This window comes from Macaca nemestrina, chromosome 7 (genome assembly GCF_043159975.1).
Source record: "Macaca nemestrina isolate mMacNem1 chromosome 7, mMacNem.hap1, whole genome shotgun sequence".
In the NCBI taxonomy this organism is placed as follows: domain Eukaryota; kingdom Metazoa; phylum Chordata; class Mammalia; order Primates; family Cercopithecidae; genus Macaca; species Macaca nemestrina.
The window spans coordinates 16,455,137-16,470,373 of record NC_092131.1 but is presented as its reverse complement, the minus strand read 5'-3'; the positions used below and the strand labels follow the sequence as shown (position 1 = coordinate 16,470,373).

General features: G+C 52.2%; 1 protein-coding gene across 4 annotated transcripts in view; it reads right to left on the bottom strand.

The window, feature by feature from the left end:
* LOC105467551 (coiled-coil domain containing 88C) overlaps positions 1-15,237 on the bottom strand; it is a 149,184-nt gene that overhangs the window by 111,891 nt on the left and 22,056 nt on the right. Inside the window, exon 1 of one of the 4 annotated variants that reach the window (XM_011717229.3) lies at positions 7,476-8,837. The exons of the other annotated variants lie outside the window; for them this stretch is intronic. Coding sequence (XP_011715531.2) covers positions 7,476-7,478 — 3 coding nt within the window. The 5' untranslated portion in view covers positions 7,479-8,837. Of the gene's footprint in view, positions 1-7,475; positions 8,838-15,237 lie in introns of those variants that run through there. 4 annotated transcript variants of the gene reach the window in all.

Below are 15,237 nucleotides of genomic sequence, written 5' to 3'. Positions count from 1 at the left end.
CGCCTGTGGGTGGGCAGAACTGAAAGGTGCTGGGGCTTTCCTGGTGGGGTCTGAGTCTCCTGGCCCCCAGCTTGTCCTCTGAAGGAGACTGTGACCCACCAGACCCCTCAAATATGCCCATGCGGGGGTCAAACTCCAAATCTCAAACAACCTGTGCGCAGGGTACTGGGGACACAGCAGATATGACCAGCCAGCCTGCAAACTTGGGGAGAAATTTTTTTGGTTGAGGATGTGATCTTCTCTACATTCTCTATGCCCACGAAGTTGCATCCTCCTCCTGCTACTGAAGAAAAATGCTTTAAAACTCGACCCAAGAAGAGAGAGGGCAGCATCACTTTTTGCCCCAGGTGGCCCCTGCAGGGGACTGCCGACCTGTCTTCCATCCAAACCGGGCCTTCTGGCTGGGCGCGGTGGCTCATGCCTGTAATCCCAGCACTTTGGGAGGCCAAGTTGGGTGGATCACTTGAGGTCAGGAGTTCGAGATCACCCTGGCCAACTTGGTGAAACCCCGTCTCTACTAAAAATACCAACAATTATCTGGGCATGGTGTAATTCCAGGTACTTGGGAGGCTGAGGCAGGAAAATCACTTGAACCCAGGAGGCAGAGGTTGCAGTGAGCCAAGATTGTGCCAGCCAGGGCAACAGAGCAAGACTCTGTCTCAAACAACAACAACAACAACAACAATCCGGCCCTTTCCTGTGAGACTCAGCTCACTCCTCTCTCCAGTCTGAGCCCACCTCCCTGCCTCCTTCCTGATGCCTTCCACGGTGTATTTTCTGAACAGCCCATTTTATCACGACCAGTCCAACATCTTATCTTCACTGTTTCACACTTTGTCTCGTGTCTCTACTAGGATGGGTTCTGTAATGTCAGGGCAGTAGAAAGAGCACTGGGTTGGATCTCAGCAGCCTTAGGTTTTCGTTTCAGACCTGCCATTAAATAGAGAGACAAGTCACAATTTCTCTGGGCCTTGGTTTTCTCATCTGTAAGATGAGACATAGCCAACACTGTGCATGGAGCACTACTGTCCACCTCCTCGTGCCCCAGAGCAGACATCACTAATGGATGAAGCACTCTTTTCCACAAGCCTCAAAGTGGAGGCTTCATAATCCTTCTCATCACAGCCCTCTGGGCAGCCACAACCAATCAACTCAAGATTAAACCTATCTGCCACTCCCTGGACCAGGTGGTTTCTAGGGACCCTATCAACATGGCGGGCCCCATGACACAGCACCTTGGAGATTATGCAAAACATGAGAACACAATCTTTCCCCAGCTTATCTGGCCTCTAAACTGGCCTTGTCAGGAATAACAGACCCTGAAAGGTTTTTCAAAGTCAGGTCCCTAACAAAGCTGTTCCATCTCTCCAGCTCAGCCTGTTTCCCTTTGTTCTATAGGACATGGGTCCTACAGACACCATCCAGCAGGTGAGGCAGAGACAACCCAGAGAAGAGGGGGAAATACACAACCACCAAAGCTGGGGATGAAATTAAATCTGACCTCAGTCCAAGAAATAGGTACAGGCATGCGTAGATGCTCCCAAGGACTACCTGGCCTCCCACAGAAAATTCGAGGGGCAACCTTGTCTTCTTGGACATTTGGCACAGACTCAAGCGAACACTCCAAGCCCAGGCCATGTACCCACTTTAAAATTCTCTGCTTTATCTCCTGCAACATAAAGACTAGGGCCTCTCAGGGCACAGGTGTCATCTGATTGTGCCTCTTTAACAACCAGTGTCACAGGCCCCGGAAATCTGTCAAGCCCTGGGCGTCGCCCTCATCCCACTGACCCAGGAGGCCACAAAGCAGGGGCCTGTCAGTCACTGTCCCTGCCTCCATCCTCCAAGGCTGGGGTTGCTCCTGCCTCCCTCAAAGCCTCTTCTTAAAGCCAGATCCTGCTGAAGGACCCCAGAGCTCCAGTGCACTCTTTCCCAGCACCTTCCAGCCCAGGGTCTTCCTGCCTCACTGCAGCCTCCAGCTTTCTTATAGAGCCCTATTCTCCTCAATATCTGCAAACTTGGAGCTGGGGAAGCTGCTTCTCAAAGGTAAGAGAGTCACCCCCTCGCACTCTGGCTCTGCCAGGCCTGGAGTGCCCAGGGCAATCCATTCCACAGAAAGGCTCATCTCCCAAGGAGACTGCCCAAAGCCCAGGCTGGCCATGCTGCAGTGGGGGGGTCCAGCCAGGAATCTCAGGGGACCATGAACAGATGCCCCAAGCAAGACTGTCTTTGTTTCCACCAAACAACACTACTTTGATCAACGCCTCCTCCCCAGCACCAAGAACAAGAAAGCCCCTCCCTCTTTCGGCTTGGGCACTCAGGTGTCCGGGAGCCAGGAGGAAGCGGGAGGAGAAGGTGGGGAGCCAGGGACACTCTGCTCCTCGGAGGTCGCCAGGCGCTTATTAAACTGTCTCATCCTTGCTGGTTGAGGATACTCCACAGAGTATCAGTTTACTTTGCAAAACCAGTTCTTGCTGCTTAATAGTGTGGGGCTGGGTGAATGGCCGGTGGGAAACCAGACACCCCTGGGAACAGCCCCATTCCTGGGGAAAGGAAGCACTGAGAAAAGACATAGCACTCCTGCAGGTCATAAACCATTTTATGGCCCGCATTGTGCTGTGACAGGGAGGGTCTCCAGTGAAGAGGGCCTCGCACTGGAAGGTGATAGCCCCAGAAGAGAGGCTTCTTTCTCACCGTGAGACGAAAACAAATTTACCTGCATGTAAACTTTTCCAGTAACGGGTGTTGCTGTGACACCTGCAAAAAGCAGCCTCCCTCTGTTTCTACTATAAAGGCCCATTCTGCAGGCAGTGTGAGGGCACGGCCTTCTGGAGTGCCATACCTGGGTACCACGGCACACTGGTGCATCCCGGGAAGATGTTCCCGGGGTACCACTCCTGGGTACCAAGAGGACTGGTGCATCCAAATAGACCGAAGTGAAAAAGCCAATGCGTCAACATCCAAGCCATGAAGATCACCCAAAAATTCTTAGGTGGAGGCCGGGCACGGTGGCTCACACCTGTAATCCTAACACTTTGGGAGGCTGAGGTGGGAGGATCGTTTCAGGGTAGGAGTTCGAGACCAGCCTCATCAACATAGCAAAGACCCCCATCTCTTAAAAAAAAAAAAACAATAATAATAACAACAACAACAAACCAAAAATTCTCAGGTGGAAAGACTATGACCTTCACTATTGTGCTACACACTACACACTGGCACCAGGAGGAAAGGGTGGCCAGCCTACCCCCAAGTGCACACCTGGGACACCCATCCACTGCTGTCTCCTACACTTGTGGCTGCTCCACGGTGCAGGGCCAGCTGGGGAACCAGGCTTGTCACTGTGCTGCCAACAAGCCCAGTGTGCTGCTGGACTCTGGATCCCGGAGTCCTCCCCCACTCCCTTCCTGGCCACAGACAGCCCCAAGGGTGGATGAGGCCCACTGGTGATACCCCAAACCCTGACTCTCAAATCCACAGCACGAGGGTGGTTCCTAGGGCATCATCCACCCAGCGGCAAATGATACTCCGGTTCCTATCCTCTAAAGATGACAAACTTTTTCCTTCCAAAGCGCATTCTCCCCATGAAGAAATGCAGTGTGATCCCTTAGATCCCTGGAAGGCTTTTCTAATGAGCCACACGGTGAGACCAGCACTACCAATCCTTTTCTAAGACAGACAAGGTCCACCAGGACACAGTACACTCAGGCAGTTTTGCTTTGAGCTTTGGGTGTGCAGGTCTGCAAGACCCCAAAGCACACAGAGCCCACGTGGAAAGTGTCGTCCACCGGCCAAGAGTTTTACCTAAGAAGTCTACCATTGAATGCCAGCCAACCGCAGCCAGGGCCCCAACACGCCTTTCCCTCTCTACCCCAGACCCAGGGTTCTTTTACCCCAAAGCAACTGCAGCACAAGAAATGCCTTCGCGGCTGTACTCCCCACCACCCCCACTCCATCAGGCCTCAGTTCTGACAGAGAGCAGCACCCTGACGCAATTACGAAGGCGGGAACCTCCTGCAGCCTCAGTGAGAAAGTTCCCAGAGGAGGAACTAACATAGTGCCAGATGTTCTGCAGCTTGCCCAGCCCTGGGAGGTGGGGATTTCCAGGCCCACTTGGCCCACAGAAAACCTGTGCTTGGAGAAGGGCCTCAGGTCACAAGGTGGGAAGCAAGGCCAAACTCGGACACCAAAAGCTGGTTGCCCCTCTTGAGTAGTCCAGGGTGTGCTAAACAGGGGGCTAGATATTCCAGGGTTTTAAAAGCCTGCTTTTGACCAGGCATGGTGGCTCATGCCTGCAATCCTAGCACTTTGGGAGGCCAAGGTGGGAGGACTGCTTGAAACCAGGAGTTAGAGACCAGCCTGGGCAAGATAGCAAGACCCTGCCTCTAAAACAAAACAACAAAAAAATTAATTAAAAATAAAAGCCGGCCGGGCGCGGTGGCTCAAGCCTGTAATCCCAGCACTTTGGGAGGCCGAGACAGGCGGATCACGAGGTCAGGAGATAGAGACCATCTGGCTAACACGGTGAAACCCCGTCTCTACTAAAAAATACAAAAAACTAGCCAGGCGAGGTGGCGGGTGCCTGTAGTCCCAGCTACTCGGGAGGCTGAGGCAGGAGAATGGCATAAACCCGGGAGGCGGAGCTTGCAGTGAGCTGAGATCCGGCCATTGCACTCCCGCCTGGGTGACACAGCGAGACTCCATCTCAAAAATAAATAAATAAATAAATAAAAATAAAAGCCTGCTTTTGTCCTGGGTGGGGCACAGGGCTTGCTGCCTATGACACATCTCCACCTCCTAGAACTATCCACATGCATTTTTATGTCAGAGGCCATACAGTACAGAGAAAAACATTGGGCCAGGAATAGAAGGGCCTGTATTCCAATTTCAAGTCTGACACTCACTAGCTATGTGTGACCCTGCGCAAGCCAGTTAACATCCCAGGGCCTCATTACCTATCTGTAAAATGGGGACAGTAATTCCGGAACCATCTACTTCATACTCTTTATAGATCCTGTGATGACTGAGTTCTTTCTATGATGAGCCAACAATTTAAAAAGTAGAGCTGGCCGGGCGCGGTGGCTCAAGCCTGTAATCCCAGCACTTTGGGAGGCCGAGGCGGGTGGATCACGAGGTCAGGAGATCGAGACTATCCTGGCTAACATGGTGAAACCCCATCTCTACTAAAAATACAAAAAACTAGCCGGGCGTGGTGGCGGGCGCCTGTAGTCTCAGCTACTTGAGAGGCTGAGGCGGGAGAATGGCGTGAACCCGGGAGGCGGAGCTTGCAGTGAGCCGAGATCACACCACTGCACTCCAGCCTGGGAGACACAGCAAGACTCCGTCTCAAAAAAAAAAAAAAAAAAAAAAAAAGTAGAGCAGGCCGGGCGCAGTGGCTCACGTTTGTAATCTCAGCACTTTAGGAGGCTGAGGTGGGTGATCACTTGAGGACAGGAGTTCGAGACCAGCCTGGCCAACATGGTGAAACCCTGTCTCTACTAAAAATACCAAAAAAAAAAAAAAAAAAAAAAACAAAAACTAGCTGGGCATGGTAGTGGGCGCCTGTAATCCCAGCTACTCGGGAAGTTGAGGCAGGAGAATCACTCAAACCCAGAAGGCAGAGGTTGCAGTGAGCGAAGATCACACCATTGCAATCCAGCCTGGGCAACAAGAGTGAAACTCCATCTCTAAATAAATAAATAAATTGTAGAGCAGACCAATGGTAGAACCAACAGGACCTGTGCACATCTGTGCATGCCACACCCCCACACACCTGCCACGGTGGCCATAGCTCATTCGCCACCCCGATGTGCGACCCTGCTCTGGAAGCTGACAGTCTCCATTGCTCGGGCTAATCTGTGTGTTCTCTGCTCCTTTTAGACTTTCCACCATGCCCGAGCCCAGTGTTGGACGTGATTGTTCAAATGGGAGGGAAGCCTTGTGGATTCCATCTTAGAGGCCAGCACACTCTCTCCTCACGCCCAGCGCCAGAACAACCCTGGGCTCTGCGTTCACGGGCTATGACCCAGGCTAGCTCCACTTTAGGGGCTTGGGACCAACTAAGCCATCTCTGCCAGAGAAGGCAGCCAGGACCCACCACAGCGAGGTAGTACTGGGCATCCTCTGTGATGAAATGCAACAGTGGTGGTAATGGTTAATATTTGTGCACTAAGCGCCCAGCACCATTCTAAGTATTTTAAATACGTTAACTTATTTATGCTCAGTCTAACCTTGTTGCGATTCCCACTTCATGAATGTGGAAAATGAGGCATAAAAATGCAGACTGACTCGCTCAAAGTGGAATCAGCTTTTGGCGCAACTGTCCACATCCAAAATGCACAGCCTAACGCAAGGACTTGTTCTGGGAAAAGAAAACCAACCACGGGGCTCTAAACACACAATGTTTACGCAAAGATAATTTAACTCCTTTGCAGAACTGACAGTCAGTTTCAAGGGGCTGAGCGGTGTTACTGAACCTCTCAGCTCTGCTCCCACAACCACAGAACCTCTACGGGTTGTCATGGAGAGTGCCAACGTCCGGGCCATGGAGGTTTGGCAAATTGGCTCAGATGACGGTTACACTCCGCTGCGTCTTATTCCAAAGGCCCAGTCAGGCCAAGCCACCTCTGCAGCGTGTGTGGCAGGAACCACACACGATACAGACAGAACTGCTCCCAGGAAGGCAATAACAGTTGCCGCCTATAGAGCTTTCTGTTGCCCCCAGATTTCCAAAGCCAGATGGAAACTGACAAACCTTGAACTCTCTTGCCTGCTAGGTTAGGCCCTGGACAAAGGCACTAGGAGGCAGACTAGACAGGCCTCCTCCAGTCGCTCTGACCACAAGAAGTACACAGGCCAGCTGTCGCCACTCCAGGGACTTTCCACAAGGCTTTATGCAGCCGCAGGAAGATTCCTGGCTGATGCCTGACAGGGAAACAAGGAAAGGAGGGAAGGCAGCACCCTGAGAGACAAGAGCCGAGATGCTGATGGCATGGACAAAAACCATTTCATGGCCCATGTTTCAGTTTTCTTGTTGGCTAAATGAGGAGCAGCTTGGACAGGATCAGCAGTGCCCAACGCTGGCCGCACATCGGAATCATCTAAGACAACGGCTTTTAAATAATACTGACAGCCAAGCCCACTTGGGCCAGTTAAATCAGAAACCCTCACTCTGCAAGGGGTGGGGTCCGGACAATGCATTTTAAGGGCTCCCCATTGGTTCTGCCTTGCGGCTGGGGATTCAGGTCCCTGCACGCTTGAACATTCCACTGCTGAGCAAAGCCACACACCATCAGGAATTCCTCTGAAACCACCCCCTAGAGTCACCATTAGTCTAAACACACGCCCCGGGGATATCCCCACTGTGCCACGGCCAGCAAGCGGGAGACAGCCAGGGTGGGAAGGGCCCCAACCAATGTATGACCAGATTTCTGTCATCTGTCACACAGGAGCGAGCTCCAGCTCTGCTATTAACTCACCATGTGGCCTCAGCCACCCCCGAGTCCACCTCCCATGTAAAATGAGGGGACTGAGCCTCGTGGCTCTAGGCTGCCTCAGCCCAGCTTCCCAACGTTCTTGACGCGGATGCTACAGCCTCCAGGTCTCAGGCACTCAGAGGCCCAGGCAGGTACGAGATAGCGCCTGTTCTGGAAACGTCCAGGGCTAAGGTGTCTGCCGTAGCAATGCTAGATCCCTCTCTTCCTGGATGACCTGAGCTATAGCAGCCTTGAGCAGACGGTGACCACGTCTGCTGCCCAGGGCTTAACTCAGACGCTCACAGTAAGCTCTCAAACTGATGTGCAAACAAGAAACACAGTGAGCTGTCAGTCACTCGCAAAACACAGAAAATGACTTAAAAAGGATCGAAACACTCAAACACGTGACGTTGCAACCAAACACAGACCGAGATCTGCTCTAACCGTGGGCCGTAACTCAAGCACACTTGCAGCGAGGGATGTGAACTCCTCCCTTTGGGGCTGGTGGCAAGGACTTCCTCGGGTATTAATAGCCCTCAGCTGTCCCCACAAAAGCCACAGATTCCCTTCCCAGGGAAGGGCCACAGGCTCCGCAGGGAACCCTGAAGCACCCGGATGTGCTGAGGCGGCAGGATGGTGCGTGAGTCTCTGCCTTCTTCAGACCCCTATCACTCACGTCACAAAAACAACAGACAGAAAAGAAAGCACCGAGGGTCCGGATTCTGCTCAGCCTGTCAGAAGATTAGTCTGCATGCCAGCCCAACACGAGGTTCAAGTGAAACTGAAGTGCACAGACACACTCCTGGCCCCCACCTGAACGAGGAGCCAATCAGTTCATCTGAAGGCCTGCCTGGCCCTTACGGCCTCAGCAGCTACTGGTCAAGTGGAGTGGGGTAGTTTACAAACCAGGGAGGGACAGGTACGGTGAGGAGGGAAAATGGCTCCATCCACGCTTCCTCCGAGTCCAAACGTTAAAAGAGAAGAGAGGGTCGTGGGCCCTGACCTCTGCTCCATCCTCCTCCTGGCCTTCCCGGCTTTCCTGGCTTTCCCAGGGGAAAGTCAACAACTGCTCTTGAAGATGTGATTCCAAGTTCAAAGTCAAGGTCACTGACGCTAAAGGTTTGAAGTAGAAAGGGATGCTTCCGTGTCTGACAGTTCAGTCGTGCTTGATTTAAGCGTGAGCTTCTAAAAGGCCTTGCTATCCTAGGACTATCCGTCATCAACAGGAGTACCTTGGCTGCTGGCACTTAAGAGGAATTGCTTTGATGTGGAAAAACCCCTATGCTGACTCCAAGTGAAAAAAGGTTTTTGGCTGGGCACAGTGGCTCACACCTGTAATCCCAGCACTTTGGGAGGCCGAGGCAGGAGGATCACTTGAGCCCAGGAGTTTGAGACTAGCCTGGACAACACAGCAAGACCCTGGCTCTATTTTTAAAAATACGAAAAAAGAAAAAAAGAAAAGAAAAAAGAAAAAGAACAAAAGAAAGAAAGAAGAGAAAAGCTTTTTCTTAAAAAAGAAAAAGAAAAAGGATTTAAAAAAGAGAGAAAATATAAGAAATGCTGACAAGTCCTGCTCAACTAGCCACGGTTACTTTGTCCCCTCAGTGGGGCAGCAAGTTGCTACTTTCAGGGCTGGGCTGGGGTTCCAAACCCCTTATGATGACGATCACACACATTCTTAGTAGATTTCCGATTCTGTTCCTTGACACAGATTTGAGCACAGCGTCTGGCACATAGCCATATGTTTCACAGAAACCCTCCATCCGCTTAATTTATGCTTTTGGCATCTCCATCTCGTTATCAGACTAGAGAGGGTGGGGACTCTTCTCACCCAGTGCAACACCGAAAGCATACCCCGTGCTCTGTGCTAAACGAAGAAAACCCAAGCTGGCATCTCAGAGGCACTTCTGTTCATTAAAGCCTCCCATCACAGAGAATACTGGGGCGGTGACACACAGGCTGCCACAGAGCCCTCACCCGTCCAGCCTCTGGGTTTTCTGACTAACTGTTCCAAGTCAGTGCTGTGGGTCACCAGGAGGCAAAGTCCATGGCCAGCCCACTGCATCCTCCCAGTGGTCAGTGGCCATACCAAAGTCACCTTCCAGGTACACATGTGAAAAGCCAGTGGCTGGACCCATTCTATTACAGGATTCCCAGAGCCTAAGGGAGTTACAAAGGAAAAAAACCCAAACAACACATTCCAAAGCCCAGAGAATGGGGCAGAAACACCCTCTGCTTCCTTTACTTGGTCTCCCACCACCTATCAGACAGAGAGCAGAGGACAGGAGTCTCCAGAAAGGAAGAACGTGGATTCGGTCCTCAGGCTCGCTACTTCCTTGTTTCAAGGTCTTGGGCTCTGGGACAAGGTTCCCAGGGTCCTTGGTTTCTCTGAACTTTCGTCTCCTCATCTTTGAGATGGGAATAAATGCCACCTAGTGAAGGTGAAGACTGAAATGGGAAGGAAGCAAGGATTCTTACATCAGTCCCGACATCAACTGCCTTCAACACCAAGCACTTAAAACAATGGCAGCCACAAACCAGAATGTTCTAGAAGCCTGAGGAGCTTGCCCATTCACTGGCACCTGTGTGCTGAGCCTCATGCTGGACCCAGGGAATGCAGAACCATCATCCTCACAGTACAAACTCTCTTCCTGAAGAAAAAACAAAAAACAAACAAAAACTCCCACTGGGTGCCCGGTTTTAACTGCGGTAAAATATGCATAACCTAAAAAAAAAAAAGCTTAAAATGGTTAAGTTTTAAGTGTATAGTTCAGCGTCATTAAATACATTTATGCTATTGTGCAACCATCCCCACCATCCATTTCTAGAACTCTTCTCATCTTGCAGAACTGAAATTCTGTACCCCTTCCACAAATAACTCCTTGTGTTGCTTGCTTTTTGAAAGTCAGAAGTAGGCCCGGAACAGTGGCTCACACTTGTAATCCCAGCACTTTGGGAGGTTGAGGCGGGCAGACCACTTGAGGTCAGGAGTTTGAGACCAGCCTGGCCAACATGGTGAAACCCTGTCTCCACTAAAAATACAAAAATTAGCTGGGCGTGGTGGTGGGTGCCTGTAATCCCAATCCCAGCTACTCTGGAGGCTGAGGCAGGAGAATCACTTGATCCCAGGAGGCAGACGCTGTGGTGAGCTGAGATCATGCCACTGTACTCCAGCCTGGGTGACAGAGCAAGACTCTGTCTCAAAAAAAAAAAAGTCAGAAGATTTCTAAGACAAGTCAACTTCCTAAAAGACCAGAAGTTACATGTTCCTGAGTGTACTATATTCCTTTTTCTTGTTTTTAAAAGTTTTACTCTACTCTGGAGCTGAAAGTCTGCTTTCCAGCTACTTTATTTTGCAGACGAAGTCTTGCTCTGTCGCCCAGGCTGGAGTGCAGTAATGCAATCCAGCTACTTTCTAAACTCTTCCCAACTAAATCTGAACATACACTTGGATCTCAAAGTCACCTGAGGAGTTCACTCCCAGGCTCCATTTGGCTCTTCCTGACCCTCTGGTGCCTCTGTGGCCCCCAGGATAGCAGCCCCCAGGGCCACCATGACAGCTGCTCCCACTGACCCCGTTCCCATGAACACGGCCACCTCCAGTAGTTCCAGCTCTCCCTTCCTGAGCCTGTACCTAGGAGGAGTTCAAACAGACCCAGAACTTAACATGTTCTATAAACTCTGGCTTCAGATCACCCAGATCACCCTCTCCTATCACATGCCACCCCCAACCCTGCCAAAACAAAACAAAACAAAACAACAACAACAACAAATCCCTATCCAGGAAACCCAGAGGTGGGAGTCAGCGGACATGGAGCTGCGAGGGGCTGGCTTCAACCACCCAGAGCAGGGAACGACACCGCAATTAGGACTAGAGGAGGAGAACCTTTTCAAGGGGAAAGAGAAAAGAGAATGGCTTCAGCTGGTCACATTTCCAATTCCTTTCTGTTCAAAAGGAATGAGATCAAAAGGCTTGTCAAAGTGGCTTTGGCTTTAGAAATCAATTTACTTCATCTTTTAAACCCAGAGCCGATAATGACCCAGGGTTTCCATACCAGCGATGCATAAAAGCAGGAACATTTTAGAGCCCAGCCCAGCCGAGGACCCGGCCCTTTGGAGTTCTTGGAGGCAGCACCAGGGAGCCCAGCAAGGGCGGCCACTCACTCTCACTGCGCCCCCTCACTCTCACTGCGCCCCTCACTCTCACTGCGCCCCCTCACTCTCACTGCGCCCCTCACTCTCACTGCGCCCCTCACTGCGCCCCTCACTCTCACTGCGCCCCTCACTCTCACTGAGCCCCTCACTCTCACTGCGCCCCCTCACTCTCACTGCGCCCCTCACTCTCACTGCGCCCCCTCACTCTCACTGCGCCCCCTCACTCTCACTGCGCCCCTCACTCTCACTGCGCCCCCTCACTCTCACTGCGCCCCTCACTCTCACTGCGCCCCTCACTCTCACTGCGCCCCTCACTCTCACTGAGCCCCCTCACTCTCACTGCGCCCCTCACTCTCACTGCGCCCCTCACTCTCACTGAGCCCCCTCACTCTCACTGTGCCCCTCACTCTCACTGCGTCCCCTCACTCTCACTGCGCCCCTCACTCTCACTGCGCCCCCTCACTCTCACTGCGCCCCCTCACTCTCACTGCGCCCCTCACTCTCACTGCGCCCCCTCACTCTCACTGCGCCCCTCACTCTCACTGCGCCCCTCACTCTCACTGCACCCCCTCACTCTCACTGCGCCCCCTCACTCTCACTGAGCCCCCTCACTCTCACTGCGCCCCTCACTCTCGCTGCGCCCCCCCACTCTCGCTGCGCCCCTCACTGCGCTTCCTGGGACAGGCAGAGGCTGCCGGAGTCCCCGCCCTGAATGAGTCCACAATGTGGGGTGGGACACACAGAAAACAAGTCAGGGCCAGGGGTGTGATGACGGCAATAATGACATTAAATTCCAGAGAGTCTTCAAGGCCTCACATAGGGAAAAAGGAAAGGTGCTGGGGCAGGAGAAACTGCAAGGGCAGGACGTGTGAGGGAGCAGGAGAGGAAGAGACAGTACCAGAGCCCGCTCCTGGAAATGGCCCATGGGCACCGGGCACCGGGCTGGGCATTTCCCAGGCACCAGTCGCTCACTGGCTCTCTCGGAATCGCTGCAACCCAGGGAGGGGAGTGCAGTCATCACCCCCATCTGACAAAGGAGGAACAGGCTAGGAGGGGCTGGGCCACTTGCCCCAGGTCACACCAGTGTCAGGGTGGCCCTGGAGAACAAGAGGAGCCGCCCTGGGAGAAGCTGAGCTGGGAGATGACAGATCCAGGTGCCAGCTGTTCTGCCTGTAAGTAGGATGGGAGCCCCCTCACACCCCCTAACCCCCCAGCCCTGCAGGCAGAGGGGCAGATGAGGTAGATGCAACTTGAGCGAATTCTACCTACCAAAGGAAGAAACAAGGGTAAGGTAGGAGAAGGGGTACAGACAGAAGCGCCTTCCCAGATGGCCCACACCTCAGCCCCCATCTGGCTTCCTCTGAAGGTCTGGACAACCTGTTTTGGATTAACTGCCCCAGGTGGTTAGCAAAATAGCCCAGAGTTCTCAGAAACCACCAACGCTTCTTTCTTCTGGCATGTAAGCATGGGATACTCGCCTCTGCAACTTAGTCCATTTCCATCTGAAATATTCAACTTCCCAGCCTGACCAACATGGTGAAACCCCGTCTCTATCAAAAAATACAAAATTAGCCAGGCATGGTGGCCCATACCTGTAATCTCAGCTACTCAGGAGGCTGAGGCAGGAGAATTGCTTGAACCCGGGAGGTGGAGGTTGCAGTGAGCCAAGATCGCACCACTGCACTCCAGCCTGGGCGATAGAGCGAGACTCCGTCTCAAAAAAAGAAAAAGAAAATATAAGAAAAGAAATCAACTTCGTAAGCTCTACTCCATAAAATTTGAATGCCACACATTCTCACCCCAAAAACAGGGTGCTAGAAGACAGACTGAGCACAAAAAGTGCCAAACTGCTCGGGAGTTTCTGTCCCTTAGCCACAATTCCACACTTTAAAGGCTTTGTAAATCTGACTTGCTGGGCAGGAAGGTGAGCCTGTTTGGTTATTAAGGTTTGGAAAGGAGGCAAATATTTTAGTCTTAAAATTTTAAAGTCATTCAGCCTAAACCTTAGAACGCTCAGGGGAGCCAAGCTGGCTAGACAAAGTTGAAAACAATCAATTTAATTTCCACCCCTCAGGGACTGGGCCTCCCTCCCGGTACCTGACATATGGCATTTCCATCAACAAAGCAAACACCACATGAAAAGCCTACAGGTCTGTGTGAAAACAGTAGGGGAGACTAAGCTCCAGCCCAGCCCCCTCACTGCATTGCACCTCCATACCGGTTTACCCCCGTTTACCCCCTAAAGAGTCAGGGCCTGGGTCCCTGCCATGTGTCAGGGACACAGAGGAACAAGACAGGCCCCATCCTCTAATTACTCAACAGTCTAGAAAGGGCAGCAGGTCGGGAGGCCTTTGCAGGGTCATTTTAACCTGGAGACAGGATTCCCAGTCCAGGCCTGGTGCAACACCGTGTTCCCCGATTGTAATGACTTATTCTCTGAATTATTTACTCCACTGAATGGTGGCCTCTATCATTAGGTATCTTGTCATTAACACATGCTGACTGACGGCAGACACATTTCCATGCTGGTGCGGTGACAGACAAACAAAAAGATTCAGTGCCTGCTTTTAAGGAATTCTATTGCTGGTGAGGGATAAAATCGTGAGGCTTCCTTTGATGAGATAATATGTGTAAGTCACTCAGCTTAAAATAAAACGATCATACAGGAGAAAAATGTGCCGGCCTAGAGACAGGCACACGTGCACACGCGTGAGACTAATCCAAATGAATCAGAGCACATTACTCCGGGAGGGGTCCTTGGATAATCTGCTCAGTGACAGACGAACGCAGAGCGGCCAGGGGAGGGGGCTTGGAGTGGGAGGCCTGCCCGCCACCCCGCTGCCAGAGGGGTGGGCATCCTCCCCTCCCACCCACGTGTCCCCTGAGTACCAGGCCCTCATAGAACCCCTCCTACAACCCTCCCAGGCTGGCACTATTAATATCTCCACTTTTCAAACAAGGAAGACTCTCAGAGATGAAGTCACTTACCCAAGGCCACAAATCTGAGGGATGCGCTCAAAGGAACCCGCCATTCGACCTTGTGCCTCTAAGGATGGTGAGGCTCATGGTTGTTTTTCCATTTCTATTTGAATTTGTGTCTCCTGCCTCCCAAGTCCCCTATCTGCAAGTAACTGCCCCCTCTGCCTGCAGAACACAGGTGAACAAGTGCATCCCCTGCAGAGTCAGGCTGGGACCCAGAGCTGTCACTGTTATTATTCACTGACTCAGGAAACGGTTCGTGACCTCATTTGAGCCTCACAACCACCTATAAGGTAATTTTTACCCCTGCTCTAGGGGTGACGTTGGACCGATGCACCCTAAGTCACACTGCTGGGAACAGTGAACACAAGCTTGTGGACCAGGGAAAGAGTTCAGGGACCCAAGCTGACACAGTGGCAGAGCGCTCATCATTCCTGCCTTCCCACCTCCCATCCCACCTTGTTCTCTGGCTTCACCTTCCTGGCCTTCAGGTAACCAAAGAAGTCACCCCACAGAGCTGGCTCACCCACTTCCACCAGGCAGTGGCTAACCTCCTCGTCCCCCAGCCAAGAAGGCAAACTTGCCTGCTCCCTCCCCAGGCCACCAGACCCCAGGCCAGGCTTGCCCAGCT